The following is a 22,298-nucleotide window of genomic DNA, read 5'->3' on the forward strand; positions in this document are numbered from 1 at the left end:
AGAACAGTTCCCTGTGTGTCAGTGAACACAGAACATGGATTTATGCTCCACAGCCTGGCCTGTGTCAGGCTTCTCATGAGCAGAGCATCCCAGGGAAATCGGGAGCTCTGCTGGAGCCTGGGACTGCAAACTGGGAGGCATCAGGGGCTGAACAGATGTCCCCTGAAACCATCAAAGATCTTTAAATTTACAAAGCAACATCTTCCCCACCAATTTTTTCCCTTCCTCTTTGGTTGTGTCCTGGCAGCCTGGCTCTGAGCAGCAGTGGGGGGCCCCAACCCCCCATGGGATGGGATGTGCTCAGACTGGTTGTCTCATTTATAGAATTTGGTGCAAATATTGGTTGAAAACTGAACATCTCATGGTATTTGAACCCTTAACCTGCTGTTCCTCTTTGTGGAAAGTGTTAAAAATATTTTTATTTTGGATGACCTGTTATCCCTCGTGTAGTTGCCCTTGTGATTTTCATGTACATCAGAGGCTCACACAGAGCAAGCAGCCCCAAGTTTAGATGTGGCACATGTGGGTCCAAATTTTGTGTGAAGAAACCACCTGGACAGAGCTTTTTGGGGAGGTTTAAAATGGAACTTTAAGCCTCACAGCTTGGAGCACAGCTGCCATGTGCTGGTGGTGGGTTATTGCTTTATATTCTCAGTTTGTGATTGAAGACCTGAGGCTGATGCTTTCCTGAACCCCTGGAAATGTAAACTTAGACATGAGCAGGTTCTTAGGAAATTCCTCTCCTTTGGGTCAGCAAGCAGCTTCTCATTCTGAAACAGCACTTCTAATTCCACCTGTTTGCTTGTCCTTAAGAGAATTCCCATTTGGGTTTGATCCAGGGTTGGCTCCTGCTCCATCCACATATCTTCGTAGTTCTCCATCCTCAGAGACACAAGTGCTATGGGCCACCAAGGCAGTGTCTGAGAGCCCAGGTCATGCCCCCTGCTGTCCATCCAGACTGGATTTTCAGCCCAGTTAAGAGGAGGGAAAGGCCCCAGGTTCTGCAGGGAATGCCCTTCCATGGTACAGGGTGCTCCTCATCTCCTCAGGCCCTTTCAGCTGGTGCATCCTGTGAGCCAGAACCATGGACACCCCTTGCTCCATGCAATCCTGTGGTTGTTCCCCATGTGGGGTTCAGTTTTCAGAGGGTTCCTGTTGCAGTGAACACACTAGGGGACCCAGAGCCACCCATTACCTGTGCTTGGTGTGACATGTCAGGGGTCTGAGGTGCAATTGAGAACCCCAGTGCTAGATAGTAGAGGCAAAGCTTAAGCCAAAGCTGCTCCATAATCCCTACTTCCCAAGGGGTTGTAAAAGTCACAGGTAAAAATTGTGTGAGGGGTTTCTAGTCGCTGAAGGAGCTGCTAGGTGCAGAGCTGAATAATGTGAGGTTTTCCCCCACTTAGTGGGTAAAATGATGTCAGTTCAGGGTTTTTACCCTGGATTTGGCCATGTCAGAGCTCACAGAGAAACAGGGACCACAATCCAGGTGTGCATGAACTCTGGGTCGAGCAATTCTGCCACCTTTAACTTGTGGGGTTGTACAGCTCCACCCAGTTGCTGCTCTTGTGTTTAAAGCATCTCTGGTTTCCCTTTTGTCCCTGTTTTGCAGGAGATCCCAGGTGATTGAGAAATTCGAGGCACTGGATATTGAGAATGCAGAGCACATGGAGACGAGCGCGCCGGGAGGCACCGCCCTGTCCAGCGAGACACGGCAGGGCAGGAGTGAGAAGAGGGTTTTCCCCAGGAAACGGGTAAGATCCTCAGCCAGGCAATCCTGAAACATGAAACCTGGAGTCCTGCAGCCAGGATAGAGGGTTTAGCTGCAGGGTTTGTCCCTGGATGTGGATTTGGAGTCCTGCAGAACTGCTGTGTGTGCTCAGTGTGGGTGAATTTTCCTGCTCTGCTCCCTTGGCCCAGGGAGATTGGAGTGGAAAATCAAGGCTGTCTCTTCTTTCTTCATAATACAAAGGGAAACTTCAGATCTGGCATGGCAGGATACATCAGGATAGGGTGAAGTAACAAAAGAAACATGTTTGAGAGTCCCAGATTTGCTTGGGTATAATGGGAACAAATTAATGCCTGAAAGGACAAAAAATGAATTCCTAAGGAAATGACACTTGTTCTGAGCCTGAGATGCCCCTTAAATAAAGCAGATTTTTATGCCATGAGCCAAGAGAGCAGGACTCTGTCCTAGTTCCTGCACTGATCTGGGCTAATGCTGTTCACACAGGACTTCACTTGTGAGGGAGCAGCCGTGGGCTCCATCCTGGACGTGTCTGCGTCACCTCTGTCCCCACACCGCAGGGCAAAGTCACTGGACAGAAGGTCCACGGAGTCCTCAATGACGGTGAGCCACCAGGGGGGTGTCCCCTGCCTTGGGGAAGGACATGAGAGGCCCTTCCCAGCAGGTCCCACGAAAACTGGACTGTTGCTGCTTTCCTCACATGGGATATGGGATACACTCAGACTTGGAGCAGGTTCAGGGTCCTGAATCAGGTGTGACCAATGCAGAAAGTCTCAGGGGCCTAGCTGGAAAAGGGCCACACTTTTTGCCTGTTGCAGAAATTAAAACTCAGAGTCTTGTGAGGAGCAGCTTTCTTTAAAGTACAGCAGCAGCTTGGGAAGCAGACCCTGCTCTGGATATTTTCCCCTTGAATACCCCATTTCCTCCATGCTTTGTGTGATGTGTCAGGCACTCATGCTGTAGGTAACCCTGGAATGGCGGGGGTCACCTCACCTGGCCAGAGCCCCTCTTTGCCCCATGGTGTCCCCCAGCAGAGGCTGCAGCAGGGCATTTCAGCTCAGCAGAGACTCAGTCCAGTTTCTGGACTTGGACCAGCTGCTGTGTCATGACTGTGGTATTTTCATAGGACCACAGAATCCCAGAATGGTTTGGGATGGAAGGGACCTTAAAGATCATCTTGTTCCAACTCCCCTGCCAGAGGCAGGGACACAGACCAGGCTGAGCAAACACATGTCCCAGTTTTCTAATGCCATTTCCTTGATGTTTATGCAGTTGGAAGTGGGTGTGAGTGGGATGAAGGCTGCAAGGAAGGGCTGAACCTTCCCTCCTGAGCTTTCCTCCCTTTGCATATTTCAAATGCTCACCAGACCTGGAGGCAAAGAGTACAGAATAAACACAAAGTACTCTCCTCTCCCTCACCACCCTTCTGTAGGGACAAAATAAATATACTTGTTAATCTCTCAAATAGATTACAGAGCCACTGTAAATACAAGTTGCATTTTTTGTGGATGGACAGCTTCTGTTCAAGGACTTATCAGAAAAATGCAGTAGCTTGGTGTTTCTGGAGCTTTTCCTGTATACTTGTACAGGCACAAGAGTGATTTTTAAATTCCTGGTGGGAATAAAAAGTCAAGAAGTGCATATGAAGTGGCAATGCATATTATCTAGTGAAGGGAAGAAAGTCGTGCAGGTTTAGATTAGATATTAGGATGGAATTCTTCCCTGTGAGGGTGGTGAGGCACTGGCACAGGTTGCCCAGAGAAGCTGTGGCTGCCCCATCTCTGGAGGTGTTCAAGGCCAGGTTGGATGGGGTTTGGAGCAATCTGGGATAGTGGAAGGTGTCCCTGTCCATGGCAGGGGGTTGGAACAGGATGATTTTACCGTTCCTTCCAACCCAAATCATTCTATAATTCAGTACTTTACTTTCCCCTGTGTTTTTGTGGAGCAGGACTGGGTTCCCACCACCACAGGATCACTCAAATACGGGATGTGCTGCCCCATGGGTTTGATTGAATAAGCTCCCAGACCCAATTTCCACTGCTGCCCTTGCTGTAGCCCATTTCAGATGCTGCAGCTGGATTTCACACACTGCTGTGTTTTCCTCCTCCACTCTGCAGCACGTGGAGCAGCTGGAGGAGCTCAGCCTCGGGGGAGTGAAAGCATTTCCACCACATCCTTCCCTGCACACAGGCAGGGCTGGGAGGAGGGGCTGGCAGCAGTTATCCCACGCTGTCCTGCTTGCTTTCTGCAGGAATTCAACATCCCCATGCACCCACATGGGAGGGAAAAGCAGGTGTCATTTGGGTGGTGCAGAGCTCAGATTCCCTGTATTTCCAGCCTTGGGAACTCAGCCTGTTTTGAACCCTGCAGCCTTGCATCAATAGCACGTCGTTTTTCTTTCATAATATATAATAGGGGGTGAAACTGCCTGAAGTCTTGCTAATTCCTTGTTTATCCTTTCTCTGCAATGCTGGTGTAGCAGTAGGAAATTGCAGGAGAAGTGGTAGGAAGGGAACAGCCTGAATAAACTGAGCAGAGGTCTCCATTCCTCCTGAGAGCAAACATTTAGCCACCATGCAGTGTAATGATTCAGCTTGGGGTAGATGACCTTTAAAAGGCCCTTCCAAGCCAAACTATTCCATGATTCTATGAATTTAACTGGTTTTGGTCTCTTTCATTGCTCTGCTGGGTTTTATCAACTCGCTGCTGTTGCCTTCTGGGCACAGACACTTCTTCCCTCTCCTGATCCCTCTCTCCTTTCTTCCAGCCTGACCTGCTGAACTTCAAGAAGGGCTGGTTGACAAAGCAGTATGAGGATGGGCAGGTGAGTCAGGAGAAAGCTCTGCCCTTCATGTCAGTGTTTGGTGCTGTGGTCAGTCCTGTTTCTGGCAGCTCACTCTAACATCCTGTGTTGGTACCACATGGAGCAGCTCTCAGTGCTGATGGAGCCTCAGTGTCCTGGGTAGATCAATATTGGGCTTATCTCAAAGTGGGAATTGCTGTTGCTCTGTCCTGGGGAGGTTTCAGAGGTGGATATCACATTGTGGGTTTCTAGGGAGCCAGGGCAGCTTGGATGGCAGCACTGGTTTCATGTTCCTGTTCCCTATTTATTACTCTCGTCTCCCTTGTGACCCAGCGACCTCTTTGGTGTCAGAAATGAGGCTCAGGTAAAGTCTCCTGAGTGCCAGGAAAATGGCAATAAATAAATAAATAAATAAATAAATGGCTCTGAGGGAAGCAGCTGGTGCCACTTCCCTGCTGCCCGTTCCCAAATGGATGCAGGATGTTCTGCCCTATTGGAGCCTTAGGGGTGGGCACTGATGCTGAGGCAGCGTGGATGGCCCTGGCTGTTTGCAAACCACCCCTTCCCTGCACTTCCTTCCCTCCTACTCAGCTCTCAGGGAAAATAAAGGCAGTTTGCCTGTGGGTGTGGCTGGCCCAGGCTCTGCTGTGGGTACCCCTGGTCCAAGGACACATCCATAGACAGCCAAAGGGGAATTGGCAGCTGGAGCAAGTGCTTTATTGACTGAGAGCTGCCTTGGGTGAGCCTGTGCTGGAAGCATTCAGGAGGCAGATTTGTGTAGAAGGAAGTCTAGGAATAGACTTCCAACTCAATTTCTAGGTACTGTAGATAAAATATGAATGTCTTACTACTTTTTTTGTGCTAAGAAGGCTTTAAGTGCAGTCCCTAAAAGACTCATCTTGCAGTGGAGCTAATGGGGAGGCTGCCACTGTCCTGTGGCTCTCGTGGTGTCACTGTTATGTGCAGCGTCTGGTACTGTGCAGGGTGGCAGCAAACCATCACTGTCCCTTGCCCTGCTGCCTGTTTGGGTCTCCCCTGTCCCATGGAGTGGCCTTGATGAAGCCATGTGTGGAGCTGGGAGGGACAGGCATCGAGCTGCCTCCTGCAGGGCAGCTCTGATGGTCGACCTGTGACAAGCAGCCATGAATATGGGAAAGGAGCAGGATTGTAACTGCTCCATCTTTGTTGTTTTCTAGTGGAAGAAGCACTGGTTTGTGCTGACTGACCAGAGCCTGAGATACTACCGGGATTCAGTGGCAGAGGAGGTGAGTGTCTTCTGTCAGTGTTCAGCCCATTACAGGGCAGCTCCTGGTGCTCCCAAATGGATCCTGGGCACGTCACTGCCTCCCTCAGTGCCCCCATTCCCAGTTGTCAAAGTCCTGGAGCCCCTTCAGGGCTTTGTGCTTCTCAGGGGCCTGCTGTGCCTTCCTGCAAGCCCACCATGCTTTGGGGCTGCAAAGCTTTGTTGCTTATTTTACCTCTTCCCTCTGCAGGCAGCTGACCTGGATGGAGAAATCGATTTATCCACGTGCTATGATGTCACTGAGTACCCAGTTCAGCGGAACTACGGCTTCCAGATCCATGTAAGGAAAATGTGGGGAGCGGGAAGAATCCAGCTGCAGGACAGCTGGTGGGAATACTTGTCCATGACAAGGGGAACATCTCCCCGAACACCCAGGAGAGGCCACTCAGCATCCCCCCACAGTGCTCCAGAGAGCTGTGGCCTTGGGTTTGAGAGCCAGTTTTTGGACTGTGAGAAAAGGAAGGGGGAAAGTGAAGATTTTGTCACAGCCTTAGGGTCTCACCTGTGGCAGAATCATCCCGATTGCTGGGAAATGCCAGTTCCCACTGGGAGTGTGCTGGGGGGCAGAGGGGCTGGGTTTGACCTCTGTGCAAGCAGTGCCCTAGCACTGAGGGCTTGGGGAAGGCTGCAGGGTGGTCTTGGGGAGTCGGGAAGCTGCTGGTGGATGCAATCACCTGCTCTGAGCTGTTCTTTCTCTCTCTGTAGACAAAGGAAGGGGAGTTCACCCTCTCTGCCATGACGTCGGGCATCCGCCGCAACTGGATCCAGACCATCATGAAACACGTTCGCCCCACCACTGCTCCTGATGTGACAAGGTAAGGGGGGGCTGTAGCAGCCCCTGCAACTCTGTGGTTTGCTGTGCAGGAGTAACTCATCCCTCTCATCCCTTTTCTTTCCTCTCTCTGAGCCTGTCTGTTCCTGGAAGCTGCAGCTTTTTCTCACTTCTCTCTGAGCTTAATTTGGATACGCGTTGTGGGGACGCTGATGTGCCGAGTTATTCTTACACGTGCAGATTTCAAAGAGGGTTGAAAATGTGGTTTTAATTTGTGCATAGGAATATGAAACACTGTTCCTATATCAAGGCTCCTCTGGATTCCCACCAGGTATTTTGAAACCACTTGGATTCAGTTGTGCTGGGTTCACCCTTTCCTCTGGCTACTGTTCAGCACGAGCTGCCCAGCCCCTCTATGGGTCACAGCAGCAGGAGCTCAGGGTTCAGTTTAGAAACCGTTTGGCTCTGATCTATTTTAAACTCCAGCCAGGAAATCATCTTCCCTCCTCTTCTGATCTTGCTGAAAGCTGCTGCAGCTCGTCCCCCTTGAGCTGTAGTAATGCTGGTGTCTCCTCCTGCGTCAGTGCCAGAGGAAGGGGACCTCCTGCGTCACAGAGTACCTTCTGTGGGCGCTTCTGGCTGTGTGTACTGGGTGTTTGGCCTCCTCACAGCTGTCTGTGCTGGCCACACTCACACAGGCCACTTCTTACAGGCTGTGTGGACACAGCTACACCACTAACTCCATCTCCTGTCCTTACTGTAGCTGCAGCCAGCAGGTTTTTGCCAGGTTTGTTCCTGTGTTGATGGAATGGCTCTTCTCACCCAGTGCTGTTGACCTGGAGATGCTCCAGCTTCTCCTTCCCCATCCTGCTTAGCCCTCAGCCATTGTTCTCCCAGCCGTGCCCGAGCTCTGATGGATATCACAGGGGTCTCATGGAAGCTGCCTCTCTCCTCACTCCTGTGTATGTTTGATTTCCATGCAATCCCAGGAAAAACTTCTCTTTGAAACTATCCGTGCTGAAGCCCAGGTTGGAAAACTGTGTTCTCTCCTGTATTAACGTTCTGTGGTTTGTATATCTCGTGATTCACTGCATGCTCCTCCTTTTCTGCACCTCGGATGGGAAGTCCTGCAGTTTCCATTTATTTTTCTTTCTTTTCTTCCCCCCTTCCTTTTTTTTTTTTCTCCTTTAAATAAAAACCAGAGAGAAGGGAAGAAGCAACCTGGTCTTGACCCTTGATTTCCCCACACTGGTACCTTCCGATGTGACTAGATACGAAGATGAAGACCAAGGAAATTTGAGGGGACCTCTCTGCCTTTAAAGAGCCAGATGTATTTATGGTTGCTCACAGGTTACTGCAGCACGATAGTCCTGTGCTCACTGTCTGCACCTGCTCCAAGCCCACACAGAGTGGTTTCACTTGGCTTTCCCTCTGAGAGGGTCCAGGCGCAGGTCCCTGTTGGGCAGTAACTTGTTACACTGCACAAACAGACTGTGATCCAATCCTGAGCTGGGAAAAGGGAATGATGTGTGTGTGCTTCTGTGGTTTCCCACCCAGCTGGTGCCGTGGGTTAGTCACGTTGCTGGAGTCCTGCTCTGTGTGTGCAGCAGGGCTGTGTTCACTGGTGCCTGCCTGGCAGCCCTTTGCAGCAGTGTGGGGTACCCCAGCCCATCCCACCTGGCTTTGGGATGCCATTGCATTCTGCACCAGGGAAGCAGAGGGTGAAGGGGGCTGCTGGAAGGACAAACTGCCCAAGGCTCAGCATGGAGGGGGGTGCTGGGTGTTGGCACAGTGGTGGGGTGTTGCGCTCAGTGTGTCAGGAGGGCAGCAGAGCTCACCCACCCCCAGGGATGGTCCCACACACTCCTGCAGCCCTCAGTTGTGTCTCATTAGCCTGCTGCCATGGCTCCACCCTGCCAAACACTCCTTGTCTTGGTTTCTTGAGTCCTAATGATGGTTTACAGTGCTGCATGTGTCAGCACCCGGCGTGGGCAGCAGATGCTGCACTGCTCCCTGCCCTCAGCAGTGCCCTGCAATCTGCAGAGGCACTAATTACAGTCTGCTAATGATGATGGGGCAAATAGAAGATACCCCCATGAACAAAAGTGGCTGCTTCAGAACTGGATCTATGTTGAGCTCACAGCCCTTGTGGGGCTGGGTTCCCCAGTGCTCCCCAGTTCCCTGCAACCTCTGTGCTCTTCTTGCCACAGTGTGCTCAGCTTGCAGCTTGCACCACTCCCACCCCTATTAAAAAAAGCCTTTTTATTTTAACCTATGAATACCATTGGGAGGCAAAGATTACCCCCTTCCTGTGTGATATGAATTAATTTCTCTGTGGTGGAGGAGATGTGAAATGGTTGAGCAGAATTAATAGCTGTGGGGCACTTGCAGGAGATGAAATGAGAAACTTTGGGTCAACCTTCAGAGTGTCTTCACTTGGTTCCCAGCAGCCATCCCTCTGCTCCCTGACCCACATCCCGTGCCCTTTGGAAAGCAGCAGAGGAGAAATGAGCTTGTGAGAGATGTCACCTCTAGAAATGCCAAGGTTCTTCCACGTGGGATTTAGAGCAGCAAAATATCTGTGTCCCAACACCATATGGAAGGCCCCAGGACCCCCATTTCTTTACTAACACTGTTCTCCATTTTAAGACTCATTCTCATCCCTGCTTTACTTTAAAATGCAGCTGTAATCACTAACTGACTCCAGATTGAGAGCCTGGCTTTGGAGTCGTGCAGTGTCATGGGTGAGGAGCAGTGACATTTCATCATCGTGCCTTCTGGGTTTATTTTATTAGCTGCAAGTGACAGCACAGAAAAAGGAATTATCTCTGAGCTGGTTTTAGCCTGTAACTGCCAGAGTCTCTCCAAACCCAGCTCTACTGAGCCTGTGGTTTGCTGCTGGATGACAGTGCATCGGAAGATACTAGCCCACACAGAGCCATGTCTTCTGCTCCATGCTTTGTTCTGGGCATATGCACATCCATGAGGTTCTTGGCTGGAGCTGGGTTGTGTTTCTGAGGTGAGAGAAGCTGTGATGCTGCTGCTGCTGCTGCTCTGCTGCTGCTGCTGCTGCTGTTCCTGGTCATAGCAGTCCCCGTGCATGTGGTCCCATGGGTCAGAGCCTGTAGTGAAGGGCCCAGTGAGCTGCTTTCCAGCTCTTGCACAAAGCTTGTTGAGTCCCTGCTGGAGGCTGAGGATGCTGTGGTTGTATTGGAAGCAGGGAGAGCCAGGAGTCAGCCTGAGCAGCAGGACTGTGCCTTGGGAGGCAGCTTTTGGAGGTTTGGGGAGCAGAGAGAGTTCAGCAAGTGCCCACTACTCCCTTGAGACAGGCATCCTCCACAGACTTAGCATACTGCTGTTTTCTGGTTTAATTTTGATCTGCATGTTACAGGGCTGGCATGTCCATATTTAATAAGCTAATACTGCATTATGGATTATCTGTAGGTTAGAAATGGTATTGCCTTCCCCTATTAACTTCCCCTGCTTGATGAGTATGTCTCCCTCCTCAACCCACCACCCTCTAACTCAGCACTAAAAATCATTCCTTGCTTGAGAAATTGGCATTTTCAGTGATTTCTGTGATGTGTTGGGTAACGTGCTCTCCTTGCTGCACTCACCCCTGCCCAGTGCCAGGGGGCTGCCCATGCTGCCTGTGGGGCTGGGTGCCCTGCGGAGGTCTGTGCCTTCAGTGCAGATAGTGGCACAGAGAAGTTAAGGACCCATTAATACTTTTCCAAGCTGAAGGGGAACCTTAGCCTTGTTTCCCAAGACTCTCAGAACTGCTCTGTGCTTCTCCACCCCACAGCTCCGAAGCCAGCCTGGCTTTGGTGGGATTGGTGGCATCTTTCCCACAAGCACGTGACTATGGGTTGTGCATGGGGCCCCACAGCCTGGGGGCTGGAGGAGCTGTTGGAACCTCTGACAGCACAGTTTGGGGTTGCTGCCTCAGCCATGGGTTGCTGCTTGCTCATGGTCACTCCAGTGTGGCTGCCGAGGAGGATCAAGGTTGGGATCAGCCACTGTCCGGGTGCCAGGGTGTCCCAGGAGCAGCTGGGGCTGCTTGCACCAAGGCTTTGCACACCAGCACATCCCGGGCAAGGGCAGCAGCAGCTCCTGTGCCCGAGGGGAGATGGAGGGGCAGGGGCACCCACGTGGCATTGGCTTGGGCTTCCAGCAGCCCTTTCCCACCCGGCTCTTGGAGGCATGCATGGCAGCGCCTGGCTGTCCCCAGCACCCAGTGACACTTTCCTTCACCCTCTCTCTGTCCTCACAGCTCGCTGCCGGAAGAGAAAAGCAAAACAGGCTCTTCCTTCGAGAGCGGCCCAAAGCCGAGCGAGAAGCCGGATGCGGAACAAGCCGAGCTGGACACGGAGCAGAAGCGGAGCCGCGCCCGGGAGCGCCGACGAGAAGGACGCTCCAAGACCTTTGACTGGGCTGAATTCCGCCCCATCCAGCAGGCCCTGGTGCAGGAGCGTGCCAACGCTGCAGACTCCTCCAGCAGCGGCTCGGCCGCCTTCCCCAGGGACGCCGGAGCTGCCGACGCCGACCCCGGGGAGCTGGAGCGGGAGCGGGCCCGGCGGCGCGAGGAGCGGCGCAAGCGCTTCGAGATGATCGATGCCGTGGACGGGGCAGGGTCAGAAGAGGCGCTGAGGATGGAGGTGGACAGGATCCTGCCTGTCCCTGGAGACATCAAACCGCAGAACGTCCACGTGGAGATCGAGCAGCGCTGGCACCAGGTGGAGACCACCCCGCTGCGGGAGGAGAAGCAGATCCCCATCACGCCCCTGCACCTCGCCCACGCCGAGGACCGGGAAGAGGGGCTGACCAAGCAGCACCTGACCACGCTGCTGGAGAAGGAGGTAAAGGGTGTGTAGGGTGCAGGCTGCCTTCCAGAATGGCCTTCAGGCCACTGGGGTGACTGTAGGGAGTGTGATATGGGCTTAAAAATAGCTGTAAATATTCCTCCCTCATAACAGCAACTAGTAGGGGTGCTGTAGGTTCTTTAGGGAGCTAGCAGGGAGCAGATCCTGAATCCATTCCACCCCTGCCAGCAGCTTTCAAGTTTCCCACAGTTGCAGAAAGGGCTGTTCTTATGGCCTGGTAATTCCTTACCCCTCCCAGCCAACACAGCCTGATTTGTGGTGGTTGCAGCCAGCCTGTCTCTGACAAAATGGGTACAAATTCCAGCTCCTAATCCTCTGTGCCTCTGCAGCTATAGAGACCAGTGTCTGCGTTTATGAACTGCCATGAGCTGAGCACACAACACAAAAGTTCCCTTTTTGTGGAGCCTACATCAAATAGTCTTAAGATTTTTGGAAAAGAATGGAGGAGACTCAGCTCTCTTGGAAGAGTTCTGTGCCTGGGATAACAAAGGCTGTTGTTAGCTGGGATTAAGGTGTATTAGTGGGAATGAAAGGGGTAACCTTTTCTTATGGAGTAACCAGGAGTATCACCGAGCTGCACTGGGCTGGGATTTGCCAGGGTCGTGCCTGGCACAAGCTGGTGCCCTTCGTCCTTTGCTGCAGTGAGTTTTACGAATTACACTGTTGCATAAATAAGTTCTTTCAGAGGGGAGGGATTTTCCTGGCAAAATGAAATCCAGGTCCCAGAGCAGAGCAGAGCAGCGGTGCCATCAAAAGCTCCGTTAATTCTGCTCTGTGTCCCCGCCGAGCCACTTGTTCCTTATGGCTGATCCCCTGCCCACTCCCTGGACGCTGTCTCTGTTCATGTCCCTCCAGCTGGAGCAGAAGCAGAAGGAGGCCCTGGAGCTCCTGGAGCAGAACCGGCACCTGCAGGATCAGCTGAAAGTGGCTCTGGGCCGGGAGCAGAGCGCCCGGGAGGGCTACGTGTTGCAGGTAGGAGAGCAGGAGGAGATGGAGATCCAGATCCATCTTCCCTGTGCCCCAGGGATCCCTGGTGGGCTTCCATCTGCGGTGTTCGTGGGGACATCCTGGGTGACCACCACTGAGCTCCCAGAGATTTGACCTTCTTGCAAAGGTGGCTAATTCTAGCAGAGTTATCTGCTTATGGAAACCTCTGATCTGGGATGGAGTAGAAGGTAGCATTACCTGTTAGCATTCCCAAGAGAAAACAAACCAGAGCCAGACAGATGGGACTTCAACGAAGTCCACCTCTGATCCATCCCATACTGTGTTTGCCTTTGCAACAGCTGTTTCCCCCTTTCTGTGCCCCAGATTCTCCCCTCAGGCAGTGGGGTGCCCACAAGGCTTTCCAAGCATATTGTAGCCCACCAGTTGTTCCTGGCTGGGGATTTTGTGTGCCCGTTCCACGGGCAAACACAGGACACTCAGATGTATTTCCCGGGCACATTCCCTGCAGCCAGAGTGGGATTTGCACTGGGATGACCTGTTATCTTGGATCACTTTGGTGGTTTCTGCTGTCACAAGATTCCTCAGCAAAGCCTTGAAATGAGTTTTGGAGGATCTGACAAAGAAACAGGATGGTCTTTGGGAAAACCTTTCCTCCCCTCGTCCAAACAAAGCAGGTTTTTTCCAGCCTTTCCTCTGGGAGCACCCATGCCCAGGGGAAGTTGTGGCACCTGCAGGGCAGCTTCTGGCTGCTCTTAGGGGTCTATAGTCTGTTCTGTGCAGGGACAGCATTTTGACTTGCTCAAATCTACTTGACCAAACTGGCTGTGGATCAAAGTGGCCGCGCGCTGCCGCACGCTGCGCTCCCGCGGCAGCAAAACCCAGTGTCGATGCCAAACCTTGCATCCTTATTTCTCACAGGAAAATTTTCCCTGAAGAAGTTGCACAGGCAGTGGAGCCAGCCCAGGGAGGGGGACATCTTGCCTTCCTTGCCCATGATCTCCCAGGAGGAGTAATTAATTCATTTCTGGAGTCTCCGAGCTGACAGTGCCTGCTTGGAGGAGTTCCATTTTCACTTGGCAGAGCTGGAGGAGTAACTAAGTCCCACTTCCCTGGGGCAGAGGCGTCTGACCTCCCTTTGCCTGGAGCCTGGAAGAATCAGGGACTGGGGATAAAAGCTGGATGCTGAATCCACCATCAGATTGAAGTTGGCCGCAGTGCCTCGATACGAGGAGGGGTGGTGAGGGGGACAGCCTGCAGAGAGGCTGAGCTGCAGAGAGAAGTGACCCAAACTTGGACCTGGAAGTTGGAGAGGGTTTTTGGAAAAGTTGGAGGTTTTTGCCTGCTCCAGTCTAATTCTTCTGGGGATTTCCCTTGTGTTTCTTGGGAAACAGAGGGATTAAAGTCCTATTGTAGAAGGGAGTAACCCCACCAAACCCTGCTGGGGTGGAGAGAGTGGAGCCACTGAGGAAATTCTGCAGCCAAACATCACAGCATTTTTTTGGACAACCCCTCTGAATTTCATGCCCTCCCACCCCATCATGCCTGATTTTGGGGAAGTTCCTGCATTGTCTGTTAGGAGGGCTGATAGAGAAGCCTGACTGCTGCCAAGCCCATCCCTCCTGAGCTGCCTGGGAGGCACCAACCCCTCCTTGGCAGCCCGACCAGCCCCACAGGGACCCCCAGGCACTGCCTGTGCTGTGAGGCAGTGCTGAGCCACCCCTCCAATGCATGTGCCATGCACCGAAGCCTCTCTGGCCTCGTGTAACCCCTCTCTTGCTCTCAGCTTCCTCGGGATGGGGCACCCTAACTTTGATCCCTACTGGGAGAAGCACCAGGAGCTCCTGCTCCTGGAAAATGGGCTGGAGACATCCCCTGCTCCGGCCACTGTGGGTGGGAGGGGGCACGTACTAACCTGTCCCAGACGGATATTCTTGCATGTTTTTGGTGTAAAGCATGAAATTTAACTTAACATAACTGAGTGTCACATCTGTGGGCTTTCCTTAATCAGCAGCCAGAGTACAGCAAGGCAGGCCAAATTCCTAATCTTAACGCTGTGCTTCTCTCACCTCTTCCTGTCTGTGTATTTTCTTTTTTAAGATACATAATTTCTGTCGCCTTTTGCATGACGCTTTCTGTGAGTTTTCTCTTTGCATGCTCCATTGCTTTGGTTTGAATCTCACAAAGGTTGGTTTCTTTCATTTTTACATTCTCATCACACCTTTTCCTTCCCTCCATTTGTTGGGCTTTTCATTTTGTCCTTTGTTGGTTTATTTTATTTTGCAGGTAGAGAAATTAGATCCTCCCTTGCCCTAAGCTTTAGCTTAACAGCATCTCTCTAAAACCATGAGCAGCCACTCAGTCTTGTTTGGCAGACACAGAAATGACATCTCCACCATGATGGCTGGCCCGTCGCCCCGTGTATGGGTGGGATGTGATGTCATTTGCTGTCACCTCACTTTCTGTTGTTGCTTTTGGTCGGTGGACTGTATTACCTGAACTGTGCACTTTTTGTTTCACAAACAAACAAGCAAACTTGCTAAAAAAAAGAAGTTCCTTTCTCCTCCACCTTGTTTCATCTCCTCATCCTCATCATCCTTGGCATTTTTCTTTTGTCTGTGTCTCCGTTTTGCTGCTGGTGTTTCTTTTTCATTGTTTTTTATTCTGTTTGAGTTTGGGTTTATTGTTTTTTTTCCATTTAGCCTGTTACTGTACAGCTGTTTTGATGTTGTGGTCAGTGTTTTCTGTTACTGGAAAGCAGTTGTCGCTCATTAAAAAAAAAAAAAAAGTTGGTCAAACAAACCAAATTGTGCCAAGAACAAATCATCCCAATTGGAGCAGTGGGTAGCAGCCAAGTCGCTGTGAGGAACTTTTCCACGGCCTGCCTGGCCAGAGGTGTGACACTCAGAAGGGAGAGCCAAGAGTGTTACTAATCTAGTATTTAATCAATTTTTTTAAGACCGAGGTGGCCGCCTCGCCATCAGGTGCCTGGCAGAGGCTTCACAAAGTCAACCAAGACCTCCAAAGCGAGCTGGAAGCCCAATGCCAGCGTCAAGAGGTGATCAATCAGCAGATTCAGTCGCTGAAGCGCAGCTACGCCGAGGCCAAGGACGTGATCCGGCACCACGAGGCCGAGATTCAGAGCCTGCAGGCGAGGCTCAGTAACGCGGCAGCCGAGCTCGCCATCAAGGAGCAGACCCTGGCCAAGCTCAAGAGCGACCTGAGGAGCGAGAAGGAGAAAGCCAAGGAGCAGCTGGAGGAGTGGCAGCACGGCGAGGCCGCGCTCAGCTCCCAGCTGAAGGCCAGCGAGCAGAAGCTGAAGAGCGCGGAGGCGCTGCTGCTGGAGAAGACGCAGGAGCTGCGGGACCTGGAGATGCAGCAGGCTCTGCAGAGGGACCACCAGAAGGAAGTGCAGCGGCTCCAGGACAGGATCGCAGACCTCAGCGGGCAGCTGAACGCCAGCGAGCAGGCGCGGGTCCTCATGGAGGAGAAGCTGCAGAAGAACTACGAGGCGTTGCTGGAGAGCTGCGAGAGGGAGAGGCAGGTTTTGATACGGAGCCTGAAGGAGGTGGAGGACAAGGCCAACGAGTACGAGAATCAGCTGCAGAACAGCGAGCAGCAAATGGAGATTCTGCAGAAGGAGAAGCTGAGCGCCAAGTTTGAAGGCAGCGAGCTCGTCCACCAGCTGGAGGAGCAGCTGGCCATGAAGGAGGCCAGCATCCAAAAACTTGCCGAGCACATCAAGGAGCTCGAAAGGGAGAGAGATCAGATCAAGTGCCGGTTCCACGAGCTCATGAATCAGGTGGCTGAGTCGGATAACGAAGTTGCAAAGCTACAAGCAAAGTTGAAAATGGAAGAGACCAACTACCATAATCTGGAGCAGTCGTTCGAGGAGGTGTCGGATCAGTTCCGGGGGGTGCAGGAGGTGCTGAAAGAGAAAGAAGAAGAGCTGAGACACGTTAAGGAAATGCACTTGAGAATTGTGGAGAAGAAAGATCAAGATCTCAGTGAGGCTTTGGTTAAAGTGGTTGCTTTAGATAGCAGTTTAGAGGAGACTAAAGTAAAGCTAAAGGCCAAGGAGGAGGCTTTAAAGAAATTAGCTAGTGTGGGCACAGGTCCATGTGCTGAGGAGGCAGAAGACCTTGGCCCCAGTCTTGAGGTGGATGAAAGTCATCCATCCCAACTGGGGCAAACTCAGGATGTCCTCCCAGCTCTGACTTATGCACTGAAGGAGGAGGAGGATGAGGTTCTTGAGACCAGTCAAAGGCAAGTGGAGGAATTTGGCTCCCCATCTAAAGTTGTAGAGCTCCAGGACCAAGAGTTGGTTCAGAAAGCTTTAGCAAAGCCTGATGTAGGAATCATGGGGGCCAAGAGGCAAAGGATCCGTTTTTCAAGCATCCAGTGTCAAAAGTACATCCATCCAGATGGATCAGAGAAAAACTGGACAAGCAGTACCTCTTCAGACACAAGCCAGGACAGATCTCTGTCTGAAGAAAGCATGTCCTCAGAGCCAGCTCTGGGTTACCCCTCATCAGGGACCAGTGATTCTGAGACTTACCTCTCCATCATCCATTCCCTGGAAACCAAACTGTACATTACAGAGGAGAAGCTCAAAGATGTGACGATGAAGCTTGAAAGCCAGCACGGCCACAACCAGGAGACGCTCATCGCCCTGCACCATCAGTGGGCCAGCACGGAGTCCCAGCTGCGGGAACAGCTTCAGACCAGCTTGTCCCAAGTCAATGCTTTGATCTCACAGCTGGAGAGTGAGAGGCAGGAAAAGTTCAAGCTCATAGAAAGTCACGTCAGCGAGCTGGGAGGTTTCCAGATGAAAAACGATCAAGCGCTGACTTGCTTAGAGAAGTGCAGGGAGCAGCTAAGATCCTTGCCCGAATCAGACAAGGATAAAGAGGGTGATTTGTTCCTTGTTACTCTGTCTAGCATGGAAACAACTTTATCAAATGCAATCCAGGCCTTGAGTGGAGCGCCAGTCCCATCAGAGTATCAGCAGAGTGAAAGCCTCACCACGGACAGCCCCGCTCCAGAAGGAGGAGATTTGGGAGAAGAGGAGCACATCTCCAAGGAGCAGCAAGCAGATGTGTTTGACACTGGCCAGCTGAGGTGGCTTTCTGAGAGGGTGGCGTTTGAGGCCTCTCTCATCAACCAAATAGCAGAGTCTTTGAAAAATGCGAGCTCTGAGATAGCCCAGCTTCTGAGAGAGATCCAGGGAACGGCCGAGGTGGCTTTGTTGGAGCCAGCAAGTGTTTCTCAAACAGCCAATGATTTGGCCAGTGTCCTGTCTAAAAAGCTGCTGCTGGAAGGGGAGTTTTGGAGCCAGGTGGAGGAGCTGAGAGCACAGTTGAGCACTAGAGAAGGAGAACCTGAGGGTAAAACAGAAACAAGTTTGGGCATTTCCCCATGTTTTCTCAGTGCAGTAGCAGATGCTACATTGATCAAGGCAGAACTTGGGTTTGTTGCAGAGAAAATGAGAGAATCTTTTCATCAGAGGCTAAAAGCAATTGAAGAAGAGCTCCATAATACCAAAACAGCTCTCCAGCAGCACAAATGCATGTTGGAGGAGATCATCAAAGCATACAGGACTCCTGAGTTTGACGGAGTTATGCACCAGATTTCTGAAGCACTTGAAATTCAAAAAGATGCTTCGGAAAGAACCCAAATCTCTTGGGATGGGAACCGTGTCCAAATGGTGCCATGCCAGGAATTAGCCAAGGTGGAGGAGACTGGCAGTGCCCCAGACCGTAGTAGTGAAGCTCTTGTTTCCATTCAGGAAGATCTTGCCCAGCAGCTAAAGGACAAATCCAATGTTCTGAAGGAGATATCTGTTGCCTTACTCTCTCTGCCTCCCGAGGAGGCCATGAGAGACTGTCAGAAGCTCCTGAAGATGTCCCAGAGTCTTTCCTACCATTCGTGCATGGGAGACCTGGAGCGGTACTCGTCTCTGTTAGTCCACGATGCCATTGTACAGGCTCAGGTTTGTTACGCCGCTTGCAAAGTCCGGCTGGAGCACGAGAGGGAGATGAAATCCTACAAGGAGTCCCTGCAGAGCATGGATGCCCTGTGCCAGGAGCGCGTGAAGACGGTGTCTCTCCTGCGCGACGAGTACGAGGAGCTGCTGAGGAAGCAGCAGGGCGAGTACAGCGAGGTGATCGCCGTGCTGGAGAGGGAGAACGCTGACCTCAAGGCAAAGGTGTCCCAGCTGGACAGCCAGCGCAGGCTCCTGGAGGAGGAAGGGCACGAGCACAGCAAGAGCTTGAGCGAGCTGCAGGGGCGCTACGAGGAGGAGATCCGAAACGTCATCGAGCAGCTCAACAGGACCGAGGATGCCCTGAAGGCCGAGAGGGTGGAGGGGCTCAACCAGCTGGACGCCGTTGTCCGCGACAAGCAGAACATGGAGCAGTATCACCTGGAGCAGATGCAAACACTGGAGGAGAAGTTCCAGGCCAAGATCAAGGAGCTGCAGGTCATCCACGGCGAGGAGCTGCAGGCGCTGCAGGAGCACTACAGCCAGAACCTGCAGCGCCTGCAAGAGACCCTGGATGAGTACCAGAGGCAGCACCCGGAGGCGTCCCCCGCGGTGGCCCCGGGCTCTGGGGACACCTGGGTGGCCAGAGAGGGGGGTGGCGCCGGGCAGGACCCCGGCAGCGACCCCGACTCCATGCACGGCCTGAGGGAGCGCATCCAGGAGCTGGAGGCCCAGATGAACGTCATGAGGGATGAGCTGGAGAACAAACATCTGGAGGGGAACGCTTCCACGTTGAGGGAAAAATACCAGAAAGACTTTGAAAACCTAAAGGTCTTGATATGTTTAACGCTTTCTGCCTTCTGCTGCTGAGCGTGTGGGAGGGCACGTGCAGTCCCAGGGTTTTCAGCCATCCCCTGAAACAGCCAGCGTGCTGAAACAAGCCCCAGGGTATTAGCCAGGCCTCTGTAAAGCATGGTGTTTCCTTCTTCTCCATGCTGGGGTATTCTAAATGCATTGCTCAGGGCTTGGGAAGGTGGATTTCCAGAGGTGGTCTTTGTGTGGAGAGGGAGAGAGAGAGTTTCAAAGTAGCTCGATAACATCACACTCTCCTTCAACACGAAGACCTCAGTGTTTCTCCTACATTTTGCTTGTGACTTCCCTTTAAAAGCCTTCCTCAGCTCTGTCTTTCCCAGTCTGATCAAATCTCCAGTCTGTCTCTGCTGCCTTCAAAAATGCAGGATGAAATGGAAACTTGATGCTCTCAAAACGTATGTTCCTAGGGAAAGTAGCTGCAAACAGATGCCAAATTCTGTAGCAAAGCAGAGCTCCTCTGCAGGAGGCTGCGAGGACCATGCTGGTGTTGGACACAATAATTCTGTACACAACAAAGAGTGCACAGTTACAGAACACCCAGGTGAGGTGCAGAGAAACCCGCTGGCAATGAAATGCCCCCGTTCAAATTGCCCCACCGGTCAGACTGGCTGTAAAACTGGTTTGGGATCATCCAGCATCTAAAAAAACAAAAGGTTTGGTGGTTTGCTTTTCTTAGGAGATCATTCCCAGTTCAGAAGTGAGTTTAGGGCTGTAGAGGACTCTGGCAGCACCAGGAGAGGCTGCCAGGTTGAACAGGAAGCCAAAAGGGCAGTGATGCAGAGGCTGAGCCAGTGGGGCTCTCACAGACCAGCTGCTCTTAAGAATCAGCAAAAACGTGGGAGAGCTTGCTTCCAGCCACAAGATCCAGCACACATTTGAGCTGGGGGTGAAGTGTGGCCCAGCTCCAGCCAAAAGCTGGTTTTAGCCTGGGGAGAGCAGTAGTTTTGCTGAATCCCATTGGAATTAAGCAGTGGTGGTCAGAAAGCCACCAAGCAGTTGGAAACCTGCCCAAACTGGAGGCTTCAATGTGCTTAATTCTTCTCTTAAGAACCTGGAGAATGTAACATCAGTAGCACAAGCATAACTCCTCAAACTGGAGAAGAGAAGGCTCCAGGAACACTTTGGAGCCCTTTCCAGTGCTTAGAGGGGCTCCAAGAGAGCTGGAAGGAACTTGTGACAAAGGCATAAAGTGGCGAGACAAGGAGGAATGGGTTTTAGATGAAGGAAAAGTAGATTTAGATTTAATATTAAGAAGAAATTATTCCCTGTGAGGGTGGTGAGGCCCTGACACAGGTGGCCCCAAAAAGCTGTGGCTGTCCCATCCCTGGAAGTGTCCAAGACCAGGTTCAAGGCTTGGGGCAACCTGGGGTAGTGAAAGGTGTCCCTGCTTGTGGCAGGGGGTAGAACAGGATGGACTTTAAGGTCCCTTCCAACCCAAACCATTCTGTGATTCTATGAGGTACTGATTTGTACATGTGGATTTATGGCAATGCATTTACAATACATTAAATAGTGAATCTACAGCCAGACCTATGGCAGAGTATGCACCTTTTTCTTCCAAAATAAGAGGTGTTTCAGGAGTTGGACTTGATGATCCTTGTGGATCCCTTCCAACTCAGCATATTCTATGATTCTGGGTGTAAAGAAGAATCCTGCAGGGCTGCTCTGTGCCACAGCCAAGTCCAGGCAGGTTCTGGCACTGAGTTAGGAGTCTAAAAAAACAAATAAACAAACAAACAAGGCTGGGAAAGTGAAGAATGCCTCGGGATTAAAAACTAAATGGGAGGGAAAAAACCCACCAAAGCTAAAAATTGGGAATGAGGATTAGGTGTAGGTAACAGAGCATTAGCCAAAAAGGTGATGCTGAGGGGTGTATGTGAGGGTCAGTGGTGTTGGACTGTCATGAGCACTTTTGCCACTACGTGAGTGAATTTGTCCCCCTAAAATTTCCCATGGCGTCCCAGAGGTGACAGTTCTCATTTTCCATGGAAAACACTGGTGTTAGTCAAGAGGAGCTCAGCTGAAATCAGGGAATAAAGCCAGCCTGTGTCATTAAGGGGTAAAGCCCTGTACAGTGCTTGGCATCAGGTGTGTCCCAAGCTGCCTGATGGGGCTCAGCACCTTGTCCCCAGTGTGTGCCCCTTCTTCCCTCGTGGCTTGGGCCTGCCTGTGGCTTTGCTGGTCCTGTCCGTGTCCTGCAGCCGTGTGTCCGTCCAGGATCCCAATGTGCTTAGGCTGGCAGCTGAGCTGGGAACAGAAGGATCAGGCAGGAGTTCAGGACCTCACCCCTTGTGAATCCCAACTCCCCAAATTGCTCCTCCTGTGTCCTGGCTCGAGTTCTTTCCTAGTAATTCAATTAGCAAGTAATTGTCCCTGCAGCATTTGTAGCAATACTTGGTTGGGAATTAAGATCCTGTTGCTGTCACGTCATCTTCCTTACACCCAGAGACTGAAAAAAAACCAGGCATTGAAAAGAGCAGAAGGGACACAGAAGGGTTTTTTTTGATCTTTTTCTGACACACATTTGCATTCCCCAACTGGGTGTGCCCCTGTGTATCCTTTTCCCTGGAGCTGTCAGGGGTCAAGCCACTGCAGGACAAGCCCTGACCTTTGCAAGGTCCATCGTGCTCCTTGGCTGGGGGAGCAGAAGATCCCTGCTGGACCTGGGGAGCTGAGCTGTGGCTCCTGGTGGGCTCCCCACCACCATGGCACCGGCCCTGTGCTCCTGGGCCAACCCTTTCCCCTCCTCCCTTTGCAGGCAACATGTGAGAGAGGCTTTGCAGCCATGGAGGAGACGCACCAGAAGAAGATCGAGGACCTGCAGCGGCAGCACCAGCGGGAGCTGGAGAAGCTGCGGGAGGAGAAGGATCGCCTGCTGGCAGAGGAAACGGCTGCCACCATCTCAGGTGCCAGGGGAACCCATGGTGGGGCAGCTCTGTGGTGGTGGGGACATGGGGATGGTGTTGGCTGCGTTGAGGAGCAGAGCAGG

The 22,298-nt window shown here is 52.0% G+C and overlaps 1 protein-coding gene across 9 annotated transcripts in view; it reads left to right on the top strand.

Annotated features, from left to right (window-relative positions):
• Nucleotides 1–22,298, top strand: part of MPRIP (myosin phosphatase Rho interacting protein) — a 72,409-nt gene that overhangs the window by 41,172 nt on the left and 8,939 nt on the right. For 6 of the 9 annotated variants that reach the window (XM_054270692.1, XM_054270698.1, XM_054270697.1 and 3 more), the window contains 11 exons: nt 1,613–1,754; nt 2,234–2,350; nt 4,515–4,571; nt 5,747–5,815; nt 6,044–6,133; nt 6,559–6,668; nt 7,615–7,653; nt 10,899–11,484; nt 12,364–12,480; nt 15,413–19,267; nt 22,068–22,215. In XM_054270692.1, coding sequence (XP_054126667.1) covers nt 1,613–1,754; nt 2,234–2,350; nt 4,515–4,571; nt 5,747–5,815; nt 6,044–6,133; nt 6,559–6,668; nt 7,615–7,653; nt 10,899–11,484; nt 12,364–12,480; nt 15,413–19,267; nt 22,068–22,215 — 5,330 coding nt within the window. The remainder of the gene's footprint in view (nt 1–1,612; nt 1,755–2,233; nt 2,351–4,514; nt 4,572–5,746; nt 5,816–6,043; nt 6,134–6,558; nt 6,669–7,614; nt 7,654–10,898; nt 11,485–12,363; nt 12,481–15,412; nt 19,268–22,067; nt 22,216–22,298) is intronic. The other 3 variants (XM_054270700.1, XM_054270701.1, XM_054270694.1) reach the window with 2 other exon arrangements.

The sequence above is a fragment of the Melozone crissalis genome, unplaced genomic scaffold (genome assembly GCF_028551555.1).
Source record: "Melozone crissalis strain CALT ecotype California unplaced genomic scaffold, PUWL_Pcris_2 ptg000012l_1, whole genome shotgun sequence".
In the NCBI taxonomy this organism is placed as follows: Eukaryota; Metazoa; Chordata; class Aves; order Passeriformes; family Passerellidae; genus Melozone; species Melozone crissalis.